Source organism: Anas acuta, chromosome 1, assembly GCF_963932015.1.
Source record: "Anas acuta chromosome 1, bAnaAcu1.1, whole genome shotgun sequence".
NCBI classification, from domain to species: Eukaryota; Metazoa; Chordata; class Aves; order Anseriformes; family Anatidae; genus Anas; species Anas acuta.
In genome coordinates this window covers 31,643,249-31,667,470 of record NC_088979.1, presented here as the reverse complement: position 1 = coordinate 31,667,470, position 24,222 = coordinate 31,643,249, and the positions used below count along the sequence as shown (strand labels likewise).

The following is a 24,222-nucleotide window of genomic DNA, read 5'->3' as shown; positions in this document are numbered from 1 at the left end:
CTCCTGGGTTGTAAACCCAGTTTTAAGCAGCAGCTGTGGGAGAGCCACACTTTGGCTGTCCCAGCCCGCTCGCTCTAATCCCCGGAGATACCCACAGGGAACTAAGATCACCCCTTTCCCCATTACGATCTGTAGCCCCGTGCCCTCCCAAAACACATTTTTACTGGCCTCATTCTTGTTGTGAAGTTCAACATCCCCCTTCACCGCCCTCTGCAGTCCTCAGCCCCCGAAGCTGCTGCCGGAGATGCAGCTGTGATAGGGAAAACAGCTGTATGCGTGTTCCGGTAATATGGAGCTGACACCAAAAGGATCACGCAAAGGCGAACCCGAGATTTTTGCCTGGGGAGACGAAGACACCGTGGGAGGAAGGCGGCGAATCTGATTCCCCGCGAACGCGTTATCCTATTAAGCAGTGACATTTAAATTGGCTGCCGTCATCCGAAACTCAGATGAAACTCGGGAGGCAGATGGATTGCAGCCCCTCCGCTTGGAAATGCGGAGTCCTGGCTGAAGCATCCAAGCCCGCTTCCTTCTGTGCGCAGGGCTCAGAAAAACAAGGAGCACATCTTTTATCTTTCCTATTTTTTTTTTCCCCCCTCAGCCTCCCCCTCCCCCCAGTAAAGGACAGGATTTGGGTCATGTTTATCATTTCATTGCTGCATTTGTTCAGAGTACACACATGAATGCAGTTTTAAGGTTAACCACTGCACTAATTTCCTTTACAAGCCTCAAATTTCAGCTAAAGCACTCAGTCCTCTACCTGGTAACCTGCTGGTAAAATACATAGTCTTTGTGGCAAAAGCCACATCGTTCTTCTTTGTATAGATGATCTGCTTTTAAGTGGGCTTTTTATTATAATGGGGACAAAGGGAGATTTAGGTGAAGGGCTGTATGATGAAGAAAAAAAAAAAAAAAAAGTGCCCAGACCTCTCCCTAGCTCTCAAAACACAGAAAAAGAGCAACAGGAGAGGTGAAACTTTTGATTGCAGTTTATGAATCTGTGCACGGTAATTACCTATGCAAATTGTCAGAAGTCATTTGGAAGCACTGTTCCTACAGCTGTCCTGAGAAATAACTGACCGACATCAAATGGAGCCGCAGCTTCTCCTTTGAAAATGTCAGGGTTGAAATTGTCTGTGTGAAATTTCAGACATCTATAAAATCCTCTCCTTAATTCAGGGCTCACTTTTGAATGGACAACCTTCTCCTGACTTCAGTTGGAGTGGCATCAGGCCCTCCATGATGTAGCTAAAGAGAAGTAACAGAAAATGTAAGTGTATCATCCTGAACTCTTCAAAGGGAGATGCAGTTTTGTACTCAAAATACACATAATATATGTTACAAAGTTCTATATCTTTCATTCATGTTTTATATTGGACCTGAGTCTTGACTTTACCTTTCACCTTGAAATCCATAGGTGCGTCCTAACACATTTTCACAGCAGCTCTTTCTTTACTGTGCTGACCTCTGCTGTTTTACACCTTTTCAAACTGGAGCATACAAAACAGTTTTGTAACCTAGAGGTTGCTGAATGGTTTCAGCTACTCCCGAAACATAGACACTGCTGTAATACCAGCAAAGTAGTTACTCTCTTCAACAATGGTATGCATACATTTCATTATATTTTGGCTTCCCCTTTGGTAAGTAAGGAAGCCAAGTAAGAATAACATAGCTAACTTGATCTGCAGAGGGAGTGCAGACAGGCAGATCTGAAATTAATTTGCTCAGTATGGTGAGCCCGGTTAAAAACTATAGTTTTCATTAACCATCAAAATTAGGAAAGATTCAATGAAATCTTTTAAACAGGGCATTGCCAACCTGACACATATACTATTATTTGCCCAAACCCCCTCAGAACAACCTTCTGAGGTAGAGAAAAAAACATATTGCCCTTCAGTTTATAGATGCCAAAGTGACCTAGAGAAAAAGAGGTAAATATGCCTATTATGCCAGGAATCAATATGAGAGCTGGAATCATTTTTTGTTCCTGGAATCAAGTGATGCGTTAATCTGCATTAGAAACTATAATCTCCAGTGCAGCTGGAGCGTATGTGTATTTGGATTTTTTGTACATTGCATATGCTTTTTAGCGACGCATATGCTATTATCAGCACTGGAAGCTGTTCAGTTAAAACATTCTCACAGTGCATGTATTTACCCAGCACTTTGGAATTCGTTGAATATAAAGGGCAGATCATCTGCTGATATCAATTGCCGTAGCCCAAATGATGTCAGTGGAGCTGTTTTGTATCAGTTGAGAATCTCCCTTTAAATGCCAACCTTTCTCAACTCTTTTCACATGCTTTAGGCAGGACATTCAAAGAAATTATTAAGAAGCATGAAACTGAGGATGTTAAATGAAAGACATAACGTGCAATTATTGGATGTGTTTTTAAAGGCTACATCTAGCCCTGTGTTCTTCAAGAACCTGACTCAGAGCTTACAGAAGTCTAGAGGATTTTACTGGTGCCATTTGTAGCACAGTACTCATAGCTATACTCCCTGAGCTGAAATCTGCTATACGTTATTTCTCATATTGCATCTGACATCAATCACTTGGGTAAGTCACTGCTGAGAGATGCAAGTGATGGAAGTCAAGTTGGCAGTCCTTATTCAGGCAAAGTCCCAGGGATATCTCAGGCAGATTCACCTGGTTAACGACTGAAACTAGACCCTGAGGATGTATTAATGCCTTTGAAAAGCAGAACTGGTCAAAACAGTGAGATCTTTAAAGCCGTCCCTGTGCACAGACAATACATAGATTTGTAGAAACACCTTTCTACAGTAATGTGACCGAATAACTCGAGTACTTTACCCCACATTTTCTCTGATTTGAGACACGCTGAAAACACCAGCTGATGGCAGATTTTAGCACCTAGAATTTTACAAATTCCCTACATACCTTGCAGAAACCGTATGTAGAAACCAAACTGTACTTGTGGGACATTTCCTACGTCTGCAGATCTGGGTTGTTACTACTCAGCTCTCCCCATGAAGTGACGAGAGAACATTTCCAGTACTTCAGTTCTGAAGTTTAGCAAGATATGATGAAAGAGACTCACTTTCAAGTGAAAGGCTGGTGCCCTCCCCCTTGTAACTGATTTTTTTTCTCCAGCCAGTGGAGAGGAACACGACAATGGGGTAGCCCATGCAAGGACTTGTGACCCCCCCTGCACAGTGCAGGAGCTAGAGTTGTTACTTAAGAACATGAACAGAAGCTGGAGAACTGTATTTATTGCCCATTTCACCTACAGACACTCATTTAACAGGTTTTAGGTATTTGAGGAAAGAATCTAAGCTGTCTATGCAGATATTGAAGGAGATCTGCAGCTCCTCCAGTGCAGTGCAGTTGATCGAGTGTGGCAGGTACTGTTATATTAAAAAATGCAAATTATGAACTTGTTTCTATTTTCCCAGTGTATTACCTACCGTATGAGAAGATAATGCATTTACATCCATTGCTAAATGGTCCAATGTTTTATAAAATTCAAGATGAGTTTTTGAATTAGCTTGCAGCGTAACAAAATGTAAAATTGGTTTGAAAACAAACCAGATTAGAGTCTTGTTCAGGAAAATAGCAATGCTATGTACCTATTATTCCAAAAGTCCATCGGAAAGCTGTTTTTAGAAGTACACTTTAACCACTCACTGTTTGCAGGATCAAGGTGTGAGTATTGAAGGAACAAGCAACAAAATTACATTTCATTCATTCATTCATTCAAAAAAAAAAAAAAAAAAATATATATATATATATATATATATATATTACCCAAAGATGCAAATTTAGGGTCACCAACAGGGTCAACTTTATGATCATCCCAAGTTCAAAGGTAATAGTCCAAAATTACATATAATATCTCTCCTTTTCACCTTATTTTTGGAAGGTGAAATGTCTACTTGTATACAATTTTGCATGTAATTTTGCATAGGATGTTAGCCTTGTGACAGATACACAGCTGTCACATACACCATAATTTTGAATGCTGTTTTAGTATGGGAACAAATTTAACAGTGATGGAGTTGTTCATCTAAGTGCTGTTTAATTCAGTTGGATTAAATGGAGCTAGTGAGTGTTGCAGGCATCCTATTAGCACTAAGTGTTCCTCAAATCACAGTCTCAATCCTATGCAATACGTGTTAGCGTTAATTAGCAAACCTGGTCTTGTCATCGACTTGCAACATTCAATTGTCATTTACCTTCAAAAGGCTCTGATATTTCACCATTAATCAATACGGAAAATTTAATCTATTTTGAGATACAATGTCAGTGGTAAGACTTGGGCCCTATTATATTGTAGTAATAAAAGTAGGTTATACTGTCAAAACTCTTAAAATATACCTTAATAGTAGTGACCCTACACAGAGAAGTGGAGTAGGACCTCGTTGAAAGTACCTGATGTAGTGACACAAAACCAAGACACAAAACCAGCAAGGCTTCATGGAAACATTTAATTTCACCTGCTATGAATAGGAGTCCCAATAAAGGAAATGGGATGTTCCAGTCTATGAAATTAAGCTCGCAGCAAAGTGTTTGCACTGTAGGATAGGTTGTATATTTCGGCTTTGTTTCTCCTCAACTGCTTCGTGTTTAGGTACTGCGGCACTTGTACTAGCGTATTAGAGATGTCAGTTCCCTTTCTAGAAATATAAATAGAATTGTGGGAATATAGAAGCCGCAAGTATTGATTGCTTTCTTATGTTTAATCCAGTCCGTGCACTCGAGATCTGTGCATCTTATTTAGCATCGCTGTGATTTAAGTGCTTATTTTGAACACTGACTACATGCAAGCCACAATAATTTCCCAGTCCCACAGTTCAGAACATGTGGTGACAAGGCTGGATCCTGCGAGCTGCCAGATCGGAGACGAACAGGGAAAAGTGACCCTTTGTTTATTCCCCCCCCAAAAGGCTACTCTTAAAGCAGTAATTGTAACAAAGGAATAAGAAAATTAAAGGGTTATGAGGGAACAAGGGGAAAGCGATCCATGAGTTTGTCCAGTGCTTGAAAGATACAGGTGGTGGTCACACACCTCCGTGCCACACAGTGGATGGGGAGTACGAGGTGTACGGACGTATATTCGGCCATACACCCCGTCCCAGGTTGCTGCCCGTGCTCCCTGCAGCTTGCCCCCAAATTCCAAAATAGCGTCCCCAAATTCGGAGCAGGACGGTTCCCTCTCCTCATGCCAGGAGGCAGGACGGTCACCACGGGAGGCGAGGTGCCCCCATTCCGCCCGCCGCCTTCTTGGCAGAGCGATAGCGGGGGGCTGCCCTCCTTCGGGCACACCTCGGCTCCGCGCACCTGGGCAGGTGCCTCAGCCACCAGGGACACCCGCCACGAGTGTCCCAAGGGGAAAAGGAGCCCTGGGGCCACCCGGCTGTCGCCCCCGAGGGCTCGCAGCGGGGCTGAGGGCGCGGGGGGCCGGCCCGGCGGAAGATGGCGGCCGCGCTGTCGGCGCCCGGCTCTTCCCCGGCTCGGTCCCCACGGCCGCCTCCGTCCCCTCCCCTCTGCACCGCCTCCTTCCCCACCCTCCCGTCCCTCCTCCTCCTCCTCCTCCTCCTCCTCCTCCTCCTCCCCGGGGAGGGGAGCGGCAGCGGCTGCCCTGGCTGAGCCGGGCTCGTGTGCTTCTCTCTCGGCAGGAGTCCGGGAAGATGGCCGGGGCCGAGGCGGGGATGAGCGGCGGCGGCATCCAGCAGCAGCAGCAGCCCCAGCAGCACCCGGCGGCGGTGGGAGCGGCGGTGGGGGCAGCGGACGAGTCGTCGGACAGCGAAGGGGAGCACGAGGGCCCCCAAAAACTCATCCGCAAAGTGTCCACCTCGGGGCAGATCCGCAGCAAGGTAAAAGCGGGGAGGCAGCCGCCCAGCCCCGCCGCCCCGGGGGCCACTTTGGCCGCCCCGGGGGCAGCCGCCGCATCCCGAGCGCATCCCTCTGCCCCCCGGGGCGGCGGGGGCGAGGCAGCTGCGCCTCTTCCTTCCTTCCCTCCCTCCCTCTCCCCTCCTCCCCGGCCAGCTGTTTTGGCCACATCTGTCCCCGGCTGGCAGGAAGCCCCCCGGGGCGGCGGGGCCGCGGGGCCGGAGGGGAAACCGCCTGCCAAAAGGCGGCCGGCAGCCGCCCCGCCTGCCTCCGGGGTGTGGGGGAAGCGGCGGCTGCCTCCCTCCTGCTCCTCTTCCTCGGCGGCATCCCGCCCTGCACGGCTTCTCCTGCACCCCCGGACCCGCTTTGGGAGCAGGAGGGGCCGTGCGAGGCAGGGGGAGGCAGCGCTGCCTCCGGGCTGTAGGTGCGAGGGCGCCCAGCAGCTGTCAAAGTTGCTCTGAGCAGCGGCTGGCTCGGGGTAGGGGGGGGAGCTGCTCCCCCAGGGGAATCCTCTGCTCAACTTTTGGGTGGCGGGCACATCGCTCTGCAGCCTCCCAGCCCCGTGAGCTTAACACGCACGTGTTTAGGAGTAGACAAGTTATGAGACTGAACTCGCACGGGAGGCTCCTGTAACCTCCTGCAACCCCTGGTCCACGTTCTCCGGATGCCCTGTTGGGGTTAGCTCAGGAACACGACTGTTTCTTTTCCTAAGTATCAGTGGAGCCTGTTTTTAGGGGCTGAGTGACTCCGTACAGGCCCAGACAGATCGCACTTACAGCTTGATTTCTGCAGGTCATGTGTTGTTTCCTTTACCCATTAAAGCCAGCAAGGATCTGCCTGTGGATTCCTGCCGGTTTGGTGCCGTGCTTTCACCCTGTTTCACACGCCGCATCCCGAGTGCTGGCACCTTTCAACAAGAAACATTCGTTGTTTGATAGTTTCTTATCCCATTATGTAAGGTGGAAGGCAATTTTTTCCAGAAACCTTCTAAACACAACGTGTCATCCCCCTCTGATTGCTAAACGTTAATTTTGCAGTTGCAGATGTTAGGCCTGGCTGGAGGGTTACTATAGTAAATAATATACAACTGTTACATTGCGTTGAAAACACAGCCAGGCACCAACTTTCATCTTTAACACTGCTTCTGTGTGCCGGTCTTCAAAACGTTTTACAAGTGACAGAGCGGGATGCTTTTTCAACTGTAGTAGTGCTAAGTGTATTCAAGGGTTTGCTCTCTTAGAGGCTGGTGCTTGTGTAAAGAAAACGTGGGGATTATGAATGTTATTGAAACAGTTTTGTGAGCGTGAAGTGCCAATGAATTCTTGCCAAGTGTTATGGGTTGGTGGGATATTCTGTGACTGAGGGCTGTGAATGAGTGCCAAACTGTCATCTTCTGAAGTTTTAAGGCAACTCTGAAAGTGATGATTTTGCTTATCTTAGTTCTGTTTCTGTGAATCGGATTTGTATAGGAAAAACTGGCTACTGGCGTAACTGGTTAGTACCTCTTTGTAAAATGTTGCTTTACTGGTTGCAATTTACAATAATATGTAACCAAGACTATAAATAACTTCCCATTTAATTAAAAGTGATATATCTTTGTTAAAGATGAGACCCGGGTTAAATAATTCAGTAGCACTTTATTTTATAACTCACGATGCATTATTTAAAAGTAGCTATATTTAGACAGACAACTCCCATTTAGTTTAAGGGTGTTGCATGTTTGCTGTTGTAGTAGTTGGTGATCAGTGGTTACATGAAACCACTAGAGCAAGGAACATCAGGGAACTGCTCTTTTACCCAGCTAGTCCCTTTCATTCAAATTAGATTTGTTAAGCTTCACTTACTCTGTGAATGTGTTTGTAAGCTAAGGTTTTAATTAAATGGATGGGGTTTGTCTTACAGCTAAGAATAGACTTCTGAAAGAACCCAAAACATGTATATTACATTTATCATTGATGTTCGTGGGCCATTTAACACAGCGCCGTTTTTCTCCGGAGGTTGCTTATATACTTACTTGAAACATTTCAGCAACGTGGTATTGATTCCTTAGCGTAGAACAGTACCCAAAAGTCTCTGCTGGTAATTGTTTTTATTTTACTTAAGGAAGATGTTATTTTTAGATGTTTTGGTACAGTTGATCATTTGTGAAAGCTACCATATGGTGATTCTTTGCAGACAGAACTCTTCAGTAGTGGATTTTTTTTTAGCATCTATATAATAAGATTTAGCAAAAGCATGTAGAAGAGCAAAACCTTTTCCCTGGTGTAAAAATAGGTTTGTTGATCTCTAACACCTGTAGTGCTCAAAGTGAGTTTTGAAGCTTTGCCTTCTTCTTCCTAAGTGCAAACAATTAATTACTTGGCCAAGGAGGTGGGAAGGGAGTGAAAAACAGAATGGAAAAATGGAAAGAAAGAAAATGTAATTACACTGAAGTTCATTGCTTGCATATGATATGCTAATCGCATGCTTACTGTTCTGCTTAGAAATCTGTAGTCCAATTTTGCCACCACTTGCTCAAATTGAACACTTAGTTCCTCTGCAAATGGCTTGGTTGATTTCAGTGTAACTGTTTTTACAGTAAATCACTGCTAGAAAAGGATGGATGCTAGGCTGGCCATTTATGTAACTTGTGTTCTTGTTGTATTTTAATTTATCTCTACTTATTCCTCACATTTTTAGAGGCGTGTCTTGTGTCAAAATATGGCCATGATTTATTTCCCCGATACAGAAAACCTGAGGATCAACATGTTTTAGTTTCTGCAAAACCAAGGAGGAGACAATAAGTCGCAGCACAAGGGACTAAACTGTTCTGTGGGACAGCACCTTGCTTGCATCGAGGAGCTGTTCACTCCAGCCGCGTACGTGTTTATGGAGTGATACTGTGGCAGTAGGGGAGCCAGGACCGAAATTAATTAGCACTTCTACAAGATTAAAGCCAGCATCTTTGAACCTTATCCTGGAAGCTGTTGCATCTGTGGAGCACATATGTGTTCCCTGGAGGAAGTGCAACAGAATAAACAGGTGGCAAGTGCCCTGTGAAGCTGAGCAGTTTTGAGCTGAAATCCCAAATGGAGAGTGTTGAAACAGTTCTTGATTTCATTGTGTCTACCCACAGCTTCTTCCCTTCTGCGATACCTCCATGTTCAGTATGTAAGAAGTGTCTTGGTAAAAACTGCTTTTGAAATAGATGTTTTATTTTTATGATGATGCTGGAAAATTGTAGCCGATCTTGAAGCAGTGTATATGATGATGTACAAGCAGTGTTATATTGGGGATTTAAATTGTGGAAAGTTCTCCTTGCATCTGCGTTAAATATGTCTTCTTAACTTTTAAAGATGTTGGTTAAGGCAGTGCTGGTGCCTTTCTTAAATGAAACAGATGATTTCATTTTTTTTGGGCTGCAGTATGAAAACTCTGCCTGTCATCAGCTAGGTTCTAATTTCTTTAAAGTTAATTGCTGTAGTGTCAAATACACTTCTTAAAAAGAAGTTTGTTGTTTTAGTTCTTTATCGCTGGAACCTGTCGAGACAGGAAGGTTCAAATTAGAGCTGACACTTTTTTTTCCCCCTCCCTGCTCATCTTGGGGGCAAGCACAAGAAAATAGATGAAGTGGTCCCTGGATGCTTGGAAGCAGAGCGGTTAGAAGAGTATGGTTATAGCTCCTGCTCCTGTCTTGAGTACTCTCTGCTACAAAGTGGGTATGAAGAATAGCACTTTCACTGCTGACCTGGCTTCCTACTGAGATGGGTCCATGTGCAGTTAATGGGAAAGCTCTGCTGGATACATGTTTTGCTCTTGAATCTGCGATTGGGTATCTGGCCTGTGTTTATTTTTGGATGAAGCAGACATTCTGGAGCAGAAAGCATGAATCAGGAAATGTAAGAAAATAGGGTGTATTTAGCGAGATAAATACACTTGCAGCATATCAGGGAGAACGCTTTCTTCACCTCCTTCACCCTAAGTGTTTTTGTTTGCTTGTTTGTTTGAAATAATGAAATTACTGTAGTGTGGGAGATTTGCTGAAGTACGGCTATCTTATAATTAGTGGAAATGATACAGTGCTATTTAGTTCAATTGCAAGACTTGCTACCAGAATTAACTTGTCTGGGGTCTTAATATATATTTTTTTTAGATATCCTAAATCATTACAGAGTAATAAAAGTAAATTAATTAAATTCCCACTGTGTTTTTATTGGCCTTAGTGGATAACACCAGCCATTTAGGAACTGAGCCTTCAAAAAGTTTCTAAACTCTTCCATATGGTGACATTTCGCAGTGCCAAGTCCCAGTAGTCACTTCCTGTTTGTTTCTGTTATACATTTCTCGCCGATTGCTATAGTTTGTTAATTCAACTCAATGTAAAGCCCCGTGGTTGGTGTTGGTGCTAGGCTTCGCCAACGTCATTCTGTGTAATGTAATCTGCTTTATCTAGCTTTTATTATTTGGTAGGTCCTGATTTACTCAGCTAAATAGTGCTTGATTCCTTTCTGATTAAGGAAATGTGATTTTATGTACCAGAATTTCTCAAGAGAATGCCATGGTAGCAAATTTAACCCTCCTGTGGCTTCTCTGTGTGCATTAGGACTGCCTGAGTCCACATGACTTCAAAATGCACTGTAATTTGCCATTTATTTCCCCACTGCGGTAACATAAGTAGCGTCACTAAAACTTTATCATCGTGTTTACACAGCGTGGGGCAGAACTAAGGTGACCCAGTGCGCAGCAATCACCCTCGCCCTCTTGGCACCTGGCGGCGTCTGCTGAAACGATTTAAGGGTGCTGCAGGGTGTCTGTCATCGGCATTATATTTCCCAGGATTTTCGTCCTGCAGGTGAATTACTACTTGTCCATATACATCCTTGGTAAAGTGTTCCACCAGCTGTTTGTCACAACTGTCGCAAAATCTCTGGCAGATTTGATTCCCTGGAGTTCTTTAACCTCATTTCCAAGTGAGATATTTGGAATCAGGCGCCAGTGCATGCCACTGATACACGCAGACACACGTACTAAAGCACAGAGTAATAAATGTAAGTTTTCATATCCATATGTGTATTATTCAGTTCTAGAGAACGCCTGGAAGAATTAAAATAGTTTTCAGCTTGAAATGGTGTGCAATATGTGTTGCTTCCTGTACTTGATGCATCTCTATGTAAGGTTTCAAAAAAAGGGTCGATTAATGGAAAGTTTCAGCCAAAACCATGGGAGTTTGAGGAAGTTAAAAATGACTGAACATGCTCTGTTGAAGGGAGTAGGGTTAGCCTGGAAAGAGTTACACTATTTAAAGCATAGTGGTCATTACCACTCCAAATTCTGACACATGTTTGTATAAAACTGAAATGAAATCTGCTAAGGCATTTTAGTGATGCGTGTATTGGCAAAGCTTAAATTGCTAGCGAAGTATCAGAAAGACAGGGGGAGCTTGAAACATTTTTCAGTGGATATTTGCAAGAGGGTCTTCAAAGAAAATGTTGCCTTTTTTATTTCTAGAATCGTTAAAGGATTAATGCTATTTTGTATTGAAAAATAACACAAATCATACTTTTTTTTTCTTTTTTTTTTCTTTTTTTTTTTTCTCTCAGCCAGCTGGTGAGCTGTGAATGTGAAAAAAAAAAAGACAAGATAATCACACTCTCATCTTTAACATAAGAGATTTGGATTGTTTTGTGTTTTGTTCTGAGGAGCTGGGGAATGCTTTTCTCTCAAGATGATCAGGTGAAAGACATTGAGCTTATTCTGCAATTTAGAGAGTTTTTCTGCTTTTAAGAAGCACAAGAAGAGAGTAAGTCAAGAATAAATGACAACTGGGAATCCTTTTCTTGATTCTTATCTTGTGAACTTCACGTGCACAGCCCTGAAGACATGTAACAGTCATGCCAGAGATCAAGAAAGGACTTTTCTATAGCTGGATCTTTATCCATGTAAGGCTATATAGATAATTTGTGGACATTTTATATCGTTTCCAGAAGTTACATCAGAATCCATGATACAGGACTGCTGTATGACTGCTGGATGGCTAGCTGGGCTATCCAGCTTAGTTTGGATATGGGTAACAGAACACACAGAATTACAGTGATTTTGTAATTGAAGTAGTGATCAAAAGAATAGTCTGTCTGGCTATCACAAAGCCTTTATCTGAAAGGAAGTATTGAATCCTCTTGACTAGCTGAAGACGATAAAAGGCAGCTTAGACCAGTGTTCTTGCTCTGGAGCCACAAAAGCCTAAGATTTTTTTTTTTCTTTCTTTTTTTTTTTTTCCCTCAATAGTGTTACTTTCATTTTCTTTGAACTCTGACCAACTGTGCTTCTTTAAGGGCTCTACAGAGCAGCATATGCAGTCTGGAGGCTTCAAAATCTAAGTACAGCAAGAAGGTTATTTTAAGTGTCGTGTATTTGTATGTGGTTTCATTGAAGCTTCGAATACGGAGTGTTGGGTAGAAAAGAATGTTTCTGTATTAATTTCCATGTTTTGGTGCTTTTTTTTTTTTGCTCTTCTGCTAGTGCTGATTAATACATGGCTCAGTGTCTTGTGAAGGTGGTTCAGTAGCTCACCTAGATGGATGCTACTAGTGGAGGAGCCACAAGAGCTGTATTTTTTCTAGTTGGCCATTATTTTTTTGAGGTTCTTCTATTTTTTCACATAATGTTCTTTACTGTTATTTCTAACACAGGTGGATATGATATTATAAAGTTATTGACAGCATGGCTAGTTTTTCTTTCCCCATTTTTATGCTCTGATACCTGGACCTTGTCTTTAATGAAAAAAATAACTCATCCTTTCACCTTTGTTTGCTTCGTTGCCCTTACTGTTTTATACTTTCTCATTCTATCTACCAAATGTAAGTTTCATTCTCCCAAATCTTTCTTTTTTAAAAAAAACAAGGATCAGGCTACTTAAATACCAGTGCAGTAGCAATAGCTCTATTATACTAAGTTCAAGCCACAACACTCATTTTGCTAGCAATGGCAAAAAGCCTAGCTTGGGGGCATCCATAACTTACATCCTCCACATCATAATAATGAAAAAATCATTCTTTCTGAATGTAAACATTGCATTTATCACAACAAACAAGCTCAACGCTGACCCCAAATAAATATTATTTCATTGATATGCTAAAAATAAGAACAAAGCATTAGATGGTATTTAAAAAGAAATCAGAGATTTATTCTAGTAAAACAGTTAAGCACATACTGAAATACTTCAGTCGTCCTGTACACTTTTATATGATTAATTACTTCTTAAAATTAAGCCGGCGCTTAAGTGCTTGCTGGATGTGGGCCATCAAAATTTTGTACGCAAAGTCAGAGCGTGGTTGACTTATAAAACTTTTACCGTGTAGGAATTACCCTGATGTATTGCACAAGTATGAAGAAATAGCAAATAATTTTTTTTTTCAGCTATTTTTTTTTTCTCCTTGTTTGACTAATGTTCCCGTTTGGAAATATTTCGCCGCTTAGATCCTGAAAGCACGATAACCGAGCTATGCCCCTTGGGAGGGTTCAGATTATTGTAATGAAATCGGCAAGACTTTCTACTTGATGCGAATTTATTTGTTTATTAGATGGGCGGCGTGAGATTTACGATGCTCTGAACTGTTCATCTCCTTGCCTTTAAACATATGGGTTTTGTAAATGGTGTGAGAGAGGGCTGCATTATTGTCACTTAGCAACCCTCGTAGGTTTTTGAAACCTCCCGTGCATCCGCAGGGTGGGAAAGAAGAGGGACACCTCTGTGGGGAGCCACTGGGAGGGCTCCTGGCCAGCCAGTGCCAGGGTCTTTCGAGGTCTCTTTGTGCTGAAGGAAGCTGGCCGTGCCCTCGGTGTCATTTTGCACTTCTGGCATCGTTTCGTGCTGCGAAGATCCGCCGAGGTCTTTCGTGCCTGTGGAGATTTAAGTGGATCTAAAGGGCCGTCATGCTGCTCTGGTCAGTTACATCCCGTTGTGTGGTTGCTTAAATTTAGCAACTCAGTTTGGCTGTCTTCAGTTTGACAGCTGGTAGTCCTGAGAGCTGCTGTAAATGCTCAGGAGCAAGAGGGAGGTCAGCGTCTTCCCAGCTCTTGGTGGGAAGGGTGGCTTGCGCTGGTGGAAGCAGCCAAGGACATCAGCGTGGCTCACCAGTGGTCCCGGCTGCCCGTCAGGCAGACCTCTTCCCTCCCAGTCCCCGCTTTGCGTTGATCATGAGGACGGGCACATACTTGTGTGTTTGTTTAAATGCTCCCATAGAGACATCTCGCTGCTTGCTCGGTCTTCTCTTTCCTTCCTGCTGCTGTCACTGTTTCTCCAGGAACTAACTACAGCCGAGGAAGGGTGGCTTCCCTTCGGCCCGTGCCTCGACTTCTCCCAGTCATCCCCATGAAGACAGGAGCTGCCAAAACCTCAGAAGTTTGCTGGGCATGAAATCTCACAGAGATATATGAGGTTGCTCCCCTGGATCATTTCACTCCACGCTGCCTGCTTCAGGGGTACTGATCCATCTTGGGAGCACAGTTCACTGGGGAGCTATTGACTTGATAACTAGTGCACCCTTTTTCTGATTTTTCAGCTGCTATTGCCATTTTTGCAGGGAGCTTCATGAGTTACTGTATTGACAAACATTGACTGGCCTCTGTCTCAGCCTCCTGTTCGAGGCAAAGTGAAAAGAAAAGAGTGAAAAGGGTAAAAGGGGTTGTCGTGAGTCAAGGATCCCATCACTGAAATAATGTGGTGTAGTTCTTGGTGTGTACACTAATTCCTCTTCCTTCTGAGAGGGTGCAAGCCTGTGGTGGGGAGGTAGGAAAAGTGAGTTACTTGGGTTTGAGATGAAGAGCAAATGTTTCTGATTAAACCAGAGCTTTTAAGGAAATAAAAAAATATACATTTATCATTTGCACAGCTTCTCATTAAAGGCAAAATGAACAGGAATGCCCTTCAGAGCTTTGAAGCCCAAAGTCCTATCTGATGTTGTTCAACTTGATTTTCTTCCCCTTGAGTGAGTTAACCTGTCTGAGCAAACTTTGCACGTAGTCTGGAAATTTGCATTATATGGGGGGAGGAAACAGAATTTAAGAGAGCTTTCTTGTGTAGCTCAGTTGACTGCAACTTGAGGGTGATTTTTTGTTGTGTATCATTTGCTTTGTGTTTGGTTTTTGTTAGAATGAATGAAGTATGAATGCATCCTTGGCTAATACACATATTTCTGTGCAGCTTCTTGCCTCCTTCTGGAAAAGAAGGGACTTTCACCTGTACTGAATCCACTGCTTAGCTTCTTGTAGAGAGAACAGTTTGAACAATGTGCCTCAAAACTCAGCAAGGTAAAACTCAGACAAGGTAAAATTTACACCTGGGACACTTAACTGCTTAGGCCAGTAGTCTCCAACCTTCCCTGATCCCCACTGGCAAATAAGGTTTCAAAAGCTCAAAAGCAGTTAAACAAATTAGGGCCGGTGCTTCCATCCTGTCTACTAGATAGCAAGCTTCCTCCCTTGCCCCACTTGCTAATTTTATAAAATACATGAAAGAGAATCACTCAGGGCTTCAGAGGGCTGTCAGGTTTCTGCCTGTGTCCCTGATGCTGCATTGAAAGCCTGTGTTCTGCTGCTTCCTCAGCATTTCAAAGGAAAAGGAGATATTAATAAGTACAGAACTTCTGATGGGCTCTTGTCAAAAGGAAGCTATTAAATGTGCTGGCAATGTCAAGCTGCACGTAAAAAAACAACCATTGGTACTTTTGCATATTATCTCACGTTACCTGGTGCTACCAGGTAAATGCAACTGCAGTGAATAGCTGTGGTTTTTGAAAGAATACCTAATCTTTATTTCAGTTTCTTTAACCTTTGCATAGTCCTGATTACGCGTACACTTCAGGAGATCTTAATTCTTGCAGAAAGAGGCAAGTAATTCTGTGCATGTGTGTACGACCACATACCAATGTTGATTTATTTCATTTTTTCCTTTTTGCTTACACCATTTAGGGAAAAAGCAACTCAGTTTTTCACTTGGTTGGTGCCTCCACCGTTGAGGAGGAGATAAAAGGAGTTAACATCATAGGTTCTGCTCTTTCCCCACCCTTCCTCAGCAGTTTTACAAAGGGCTGCTATTTCAAATTACCCTTTGAGCCTGTGATAAACCTGTGTCCCTGGGAGGCTGTCTCACAGCAAGGAGTTGGAAATAACCAGGAAATTTTCTGTTTTTCTATATGAGTAATGAAAAGGATGATTATACCTTTTCTTTGAAATATAGACTAAGGTTATTTATAGCTAATCCACACTTTAAATTACTGTGTGTAGGTGTGAGAGGTTATAGAGAGGGGCTTTTTGTAGGGAAAAAATATTTATGGGGTTGATACAGAATCATAATAATTATTTGGGCTGGAAAGGACTTCTGGACTCCCAACCCCATGCTTAAAGGAGAGACATTTTCAAAACAACGTTAGGTTGCTCAGAGCCATTCTTTGCAAATAATGTCTTACAGGTCACTAAAATGTGGTTCCTGATATATTTCAAATGCAGTATTCTCTGTCTCCCTTAAACACAAGTGTCAAAGATAACCTGTATCTGCTAAGTAAGGTTTGTCAGTATTTAAAGGCTTGTTTGAATACCTCCAGAAGCAAAAAATAAAACTACTTCTTTTCAAAGCTACAACTTTAAGAAAGGTCATCGAAGGTAAAAGTAGCTTTGCCTCCCTCCCATACCTTCTAACATGGAATAGGTGTGAAACAGTGGGTTTTCTGTCTATTCAGCAGAGGGCAAGTGCACACTTTTTGTACCTAATTAGGAATATTTTAAATAACTTTCTGTTTGCATTACAAGCTATGTGAATGCAGATCAATGGCATGAAGCCATGTCAAGTTCTAAAACCTTTCTCATTTGTCTAAACCTCCCTGGAAAGTGTTCTGTCTACAATAGGACTGTCGGATTTGCCCTAAGACTGTATGCTGTTTTAGTTAAAATTTTAAGACTAGAATTTAAGAGACAATCAAAGGAGCTGAGAACTAAACTCCCTTTTGGCAAGAGGAAATTACAAAATCTTAAGTTATCTCCATATTTTCTGTCTTTCCTTTTTTTTTTTTTTTCTTGTTCTCTTTTCTTTTTTTGTCGTTCTCTATGACCTAGGGTTTGACCAAGATGCAGAAAAATGCCATGGAGAGTGTCTGGGTAGTGCTGCACTGTCTTCACAGTTCCTCCCACATATCTGGGTCTCATCAGCAGAGGTGATCCTGCACCTCGTGCAAGTGCTAAGGGGTGACTCAGATGTCATGAGTGTGGTACAGAATAGCACCCATCTAAATGCAGCAAAGAAATAACTGGCACAGGAACTTGTTGAAAGTAGGCTTCTTGGCCCTTCATGTCCGTGATACAGTTCTAGTGTTTTCCCTCTGTAAAATACTTTGTCATCAATGTGATTATAATACTTTTCAAGCTATGCAGTTTATTTGAAAGGCCGCCTGTCTTCTCTTTGAGTCCAAACTTGATCTTCCCTCTTACTTGACCTTGAACCACTTAAACTTTGTGGGTCTTGAGTTGTTGCTAATACCACTAATCGGTTTTACTACAGCATATGGCTATGGAGCAATACTGATCCCAGCTCTTCTTCCCCAGGTGCTAAGCAATACTAAACTTGTGATTCATTTTGTGCACAGAGTTTCATAGTGTTAAAAACAAAACAAAAACAAAAACAAACAAACAAACAAAAAAAAACAAAACAAACAAACAAAAAAGCTTTTCTGTGTTTTTCTTGCATTGGAGAGGTATATCATGTAATTTATAGAAAAATAAATCTGTAAGACAAAACGAATATGTAATATCCACAGGAAAAAATAGTTATATAGCATGCTGAATTTTGCTTGAAACATTTGATCAGTGATTAAAACCTAATCATATGTGCAAGTGTGTAGTCCTGCTGTGTTAGAAACACTTGTAATAGAACTTATAGCATGGTGTATCAACTTATTATTCATCTGATAGGTATAAAGAAGGAAAAATGTTCTGGTACTTCTAGCATTTCTAACATTTAATGGTTGCTTTTGTTTTAATTGCAAAAATGCCTTATTTTTAGGTGGAAAGGTTGAAAATCTCTAGCAGTATCTTGTTAAGTAGTATAATAGGCTGAATTGTTCTTTCCTTTACAGCCTCCTAAATTTGACTGAATCTATGCTTAATTTTTACCCTAGGGAATGGAGCTTACAGTGAGAATTTCAATACATGCTATGTGAGAATTGCTTATTCTCTTCCATATTTCAGCACTGTGTATATCTTGGCTATTCCCATCTTTATGGATGTTCCTTTCAGGTTTAAAATTTGGGAGAAGCAGTGCCAGGCGTGAAGCTTGAAGTTCAGGCAGTTCCCTGACAAAGTTCAGAGTAGTGCCTATTATAGAAGCACTGTTTATATTGTTCCAGTTAAGAACATCATAGCATGTCTATTACAACTATCTCCTTTTATATGTCGGCTATAAAACCTAATTCTAAACTGAAACAAGAATGTAGTCTTGATGTTTTATTGCTTGGAGTTAATATACAGTGAAAGCCCATTTGAGAGTATTCAAGAGTAAATGCTGCTCCTCATTACAGTCTCTCTTGGCAACCTGGGCTGGGTTCATTGCACACAGGCAAGCAGCTGTCTGAGCACTGGTGGGAGGTTTTTGTCTTCTTTGTTATTTTCACAAGTTGCATAGAGAAGAGTACAATTTGAAATGTCAGCATCCCGGGATTTCGACAGTGGGGATGGACATGCTTAGTGTTCCTAAAAGCTTCCGTGGAAGAGTGAAGAATGGAGAGGGCAGCCAGCACATTTCGTCAGTGCAACTTAAATGTAACGTAATGTGTGGGACAGCTTCCTTCTGAAGCAAGATCAAAGTGTGGGTAGAGGATTGTGTGCAAACAGCAAAATAACTTGGGAAGAGCTTTTTAGACCTGGAACTACATGTCACAGTAAATGCTTAACTTGACTGTTTCCTTCAGTGACTCAAAAGGTTTCTTTTTTTTTTTTTTTTTTTTCCCACCTGGACTTGGGCATAAATTTGCCAATGAATCAATTTATTTGTTTATTTTAATCAGCTTTTAGGGCATCTTCACTCTCATCATGGCCAACAGAAGCTTAAGTGAAAGCTCAGTGGAGGAGGGTGTGGGCAGTGCATCAGCAAGGAGGGTGTAGTACTTGATCTACTCAAACCCGATGTAAAGATAAACGGAGTAACACTGGAGTAGGAGTGAATGTGCATGATTTAGTGCTTTGTGCTCTATGCTCAGTACCCACCTTACCTTCTGTGCTCATAGTAAGCAGATCACACTGAGGACATTTATAGCAAACAAGAAACAGGATTTAAGTGCCTCTAGGTTGTGCTCGCTGATGCATGCAAGCCCCTAAAAGTACTGTAGGGCAGCTTGGTCAGTAAGGTGATCTCTGGGTCTTACATCTGTAGCACCGTGTCAGCTATTGCCTGTCCTAATGGCTTTGTAACAGCTTTTCTCCCAGAAGCTAGTGTACGTGACTGGTTGATGCTTATGGGACAAGCTTAATTCTGTGGGTGGATCTTAAAAGGGAAGATGTTGCCTGGAGGGCAGCATTCAGCCTATGAAAGTGCTCATTATTTTTCCACAATCTGTAGCTCCTGAGGCACTCTATTCTTTGTTTGCCTTACTTCTCCTCAGGTGGGTCCCTATCCATGAATTTGTGATGTCGTTTCACTTAAGACTGTGTTTTTAATTGCTGTTATCAGAGCCCAAGTAGTAAAACATGACTGCCTGTCTTCTTAGAAACCCAGCTAACCCATTCCCTCTTTCAGGAGTGCAATGTTGATTTTCTCAGCCTTTTGTGTCTTCAGAGGATGAGAACCAATTTTAATTTGAGGATAGTTTTTTCCCTGATTGTCTGCTAGACAAATGTGGAAGGTGGTGTAGGCTAGTGGGATCAAAGGGCTGGGATGTGGGTGCAGGTACTGGAAGCCCTTCTGTAATTATGAAGTTTTAATTTTTCAAGCCTTGTGTGTTCGGAAACTTATTTCCCTGCTGTAATTATCTGTGTGGCTGATGACTGTACTTATGACATGACATTATATTTAAAGCTTATCTGCTGAACTAGAAAGGCTGGATTCTGCCCCCCTCCTCCACAAGTGAATGAGTGAATTTCTGAGGAGAAAGTTACAACTCCTAAGCTGAGACAGATACCACAGGATTTGTTGAACACTTGTTCAAAAAGCCTTTTAACTTTTTCTTTAGTTGAACCATGTACCACTTAGCTGTGATTATGTGAGGCCTGTTGATTGCCCTCATGGAAAGGGGGAATTGCCATGAATGAGCTGTTACACAAAACTCATTTTTTATTCCTGTGGTTTTTTTTTTCTTTCCTAAAACAACTGGATGAGTTCAAAGGATTTATGTGTATCAGTGGACACTGGGGCAGGGTATTGGGCCATGGTGATCAGATATGGGAGACCAACGGTCACCAGCTATACTCTTGGCTGAGGTACAAGCAATTACCTGTTGTGAAAGCAGCCGTGTAGGAATCTGTGCTAAAGCAGGATCCAAGCACTGCCTATCCACATGTCAAACACAGGAGACCCCTTGAATGGTGGTAGAACAATCAAAGCTTTGGAGTGTAATTGTATGTTCTGAGCTTTATTTTTTTTATAGTATATACTTTAGAGCTCCTTTTCCAGGAAAAAAATGTGCTTCTTCATGTTATTATTATTATATTTTTTTTCAGCTTTATTTTCAGCTGGTATATTGTGGACCCACCTACCTGGAAGAGACAGTGGTGCTGTACAGAGGCGCCCTAGCTAGCCCCAAGTGAACTTGCTTGCCTTCTGGATCCAACGTAGCTGTGTTGTGCTTTGTTCCCAAAGGAGCTAATTAGCTGGGGTGTTACATCATGCTACAGCGGTTATCTTGCTTCCAGTTCCAATGTACTTCATGTAGCGATAGCTCACATATCTCTGCAAAACACTGCATTGTATTGTTCAGGCCTGTCCCAAAATACGAGGAGAGATTTATAGCAGGGTACTCAATCCTACTTCCTTATTTCTTCACTCTTTGTACAGTGGTGAATGAGCTCCTCAGACTGGGAAGATTTCTTCCATGCTGCTGAAGGGAGCAATTCTTTTCTCTTTTGTCTTCGCGTGGCTCACCACTACACACGCACCTTTCCCCATCCAGAACAACCCTCGCTGCTTCACCTACTCAAGGTAACAATAGCCGTAGGAGCAGCCTGCCTTGGTTCTCTTTATTTAGAAGCATGATATTTGAAGGATTGTGTGAGGAGGGAGAGGGAGTTGTATGAATCCCCTGTCTGAGGAGAGGAGAATCCAAAATCTCGCCCTATAGGGATGTCATTTGATTTTTCTTCATCTGAATGGTGCAACTCCAGGAGCATCTTGGTAACTTACTTCACTTCAGGTGAACAACCTAAGTCAGTGGATGTCGAAAATGGTACAAGTAAGAACTGTCTTGAACCCCTTAGGTTTTTGTTGTCAGCAAAGAGTTACGTAAAGCTGAAGCAGAAAGAGATTGGAACTGCCCTAGTCCAAATAAAAATGCCTACGCTATGAGATGGTCTAATCAAGATCAGAGCTTCCCTGTTAAAAAATTTTCCGATGTGTGTTTGTTGCTTTCTTTATTTGTTTTTGTTGTGTGTGTGTGTTTTTGTTTTTTTTTTTTTTAATCGCCCATTGACCTAAGAAATATAGTTATTGTAGTTAACAATACTGTTATAACACACACTGACAAAATCCAGATAACTCAAAGTTGGGCTGACACTTGATCCTTTACTCATACTATTGTTCCATAATATTTTTTCCTCCATGACATCATGAGCTATGAAAGTGCCAACATTTTTTTTTCAAGCTGCCTAGCCTTTTCTTCCTTCATGGCATAACCTTTATGTTTAAAAATAACTCCTTTTGCTTTGTATTTAGTGCATATTTTGAGAGGAAACTGCTTGCCACGTGAGAATGTTTAACATCTGTGGTGGTTTTACCACTATATATTCAAAGCAGTTGGCACATGCATTTATCTGCAGGGGTACAATGACATTTTTCTCAGCAGCTGTATCCATGACAACAACTGGGAATGTCCATGCCTCCTCTTTAGTTTTCAGAAGAATATGAGTTCTTACCTTCCTAATGAAATGCCTGCAAGAAAAAGCTGTGCAATTTTAATCAGGCTGGATTCCCTTCAGCCATTAAATAATGGCCTCTCCCAACTGCTTTAGTATCAGGAAGTATCAAAAGAACAAAACTAAAATGCATGTATCCACATGCACTGGGAGAAGAGTGAGCCTCTGTTTCACCTGCTACAACCCAGCATGAATTGTGATGGTAAAAATGAAGGTACTTGGGAAGTTCACTTTATTTTCAGCGTGTACAAAGTGTGTAATTTAAACACTTAAGCCCAGAGCTGTAAGGAATAGCGTTATGAAATTCATTTCTGTTACACAACAGAACTGTTTGCCATGTGTGCAGGACAATGGAAGTTACTCCTGGGTAGTGGGCAGTCCGTCTTCAGTCTCAGTGAATGGTACAGTAAGTGGCACAGAAGTAGCAGATCAGGCAGCTCTTTAAGAGCACTCATCATCCAGCAAACCCAAAGTGACTTATTTACATGCCTAAATGGGTGTTGTTAATGCCGACTGTTCTTGAAAATCTGATGGTGGTTAAAGTGGTCTCTTATTATGAACAGTGCTGAAGTAGGAGAATAAAACAAAGGGCACGGGCAACTTTGTTTTCTCTTAAACAGAAATCTGAATTCAAGGATGAGGGTAATCAACCCGCTAATATACAGGTTGCCAAAACCCAACAGTTTCGTGGGAGCTGAGGTTTTGATTTATGTGAAGATGAAGGTATGAGGCTTGCTGCTTTGGGAGGCTTAACATCCATGTTAATGCCTCTTCTGCATGCTTTCTACTCTGTTCTCATGAGTAGTTTCTGGACCTCTAAGAAGATTCAGCCATACCTCATTCTAGGTTTTCAAGTTGTTCATTGCTTTAGAAAACAAGAAACACTGACCATGACAGATGGTAGAAGTATTTAAATTGATTTATTCATAGTTAACTGTACAAATGTTGTATAGTTTTTATTCAGGAGAATGTGAGTGTGGGAAGTGGGGTAAAAAACAGCTTTCTTACTATTTTCTGCCTCCTGCTGTCTGGAAAGGAGAAGGGAGGAGGGATGGGTACTTCGCACCTTCAGCTTTTGGGAATTTGCAGAACAGGAGAGCCACAGAAGTGGTGGAAGGAGATAAATGCGGAGGGTTTTTGGAAGCCCAGAGCACGCTCGGTTGAGGAAAACACTGAGAACTGCTGGGTGCTGGTCTACAAAGAAGAGTTCAAAGATGGGACTCGGCTTCTGAGGCCATGGGTAATAAGGGAGAGGTTTGCGGGCAGTTCTTAAATGTTTCACTTGGCAGTTCTGAATCATCTCTCCTGATAGTATAGTGATATAGTTCATTAATTATATGTTACAATGTCATATTAGTTCCAGGGTTTGGAGTTGTTTGTTGTCTTTTGCTAAGCCTACCTCAAGGGAAGGAGGGCGGAGGCTGGCTGGTTGGCTGATGGTTCTTCTGCCACACCACCCAACCTCAATTTATAATTGTAAAGGCTTGGATGAGAAGCCTCAACATTTCCAGGCAAAAGGAAGCAGATGTAACAAACTCGGGAGTTCCTAAGGGCCACTTGGAGCTGCTTCTGGAGAGAAATGTGTTCTCCAGAAGAGAATAACATATCTGGAGAGGCTGTTACAAAGTCATTATGTGGAAGAACTGCCTGTCTTCCCCTCAGTGCAGGGACAGGCCTAGCCTGTCTCATGGTTCGTGGAAGAAACTAAAGGCAGGACAAAAACCCTCAGAATTGGGGGAGTTTTGGCATGTAGTAAGTCCCCTTCGCCTCCGAGCTGCTCCACAGAAGGGATATTGAAAGTCCTGTTGCTGGGAAGGGTGTCAGGACAGTTTCTGTTTCGTTCTGAGCTCTTGGTGAAAGGCCTTAGGATGTCTGCCTCGGGGATTCAAATCCTGAAGCTTTCATCATGGGTCAGGAACAGCTTCTCTTGGGTTTACTGCATGAAGTAAATGGGAGTGCTCGTTCACATCAAAATAAAAGCCAAGGTTAAAAACTATGCAAACTCTGGGAAGTTACTGTAGAGAATGAGAATATGGCCCTTTTATCCATTCAGGAAGCGTGGAAAGCTTTAGCAACCAATTTTAAAAAGATCATATCATATCATATGAGCGTAACTACATCTGAGAGAACTTTGATTTTGCAAACAAACCTGGTAGGACTAAACGTTTTATTTTACTGGAGTAGGGCCTCGCCATCCTTTTTGCGAGCTTATTTTCAGTTTCCGAAGCAGTCCTTTAGCTGTGAGGGCTGTGAAATGTCGGCACCTGCCTTCTCTGACCGCA

At 42.3% G+C, this 24,222-nt stretch overlaps 1 protein-coding gene across 1 annotated transcript in view; it reads left to right on the top strand.

The window, feature by feature from the left end:
• Positions 1-4,737: 4,737 nt before the first annotated feature.
• DGKH (diacylglycerol kinase eta) overlaps positions 4,738-24,222 on the top strand; it is a 166,276-nt gene continuing 146,791 nt past the window's right edge. Inside the window, 2 exon segments of the mRNA XM_068675460.1 lie at positions 4,738-5,627; positions 5,629-5,838. Of these exon segments, the coding sequence (XP_068531561.1) occupies positions 5,049-5,627; positions 5,629-5,838 (789 nt within the window). The 5' untranslated portion in view covers positions 4,738-5,048.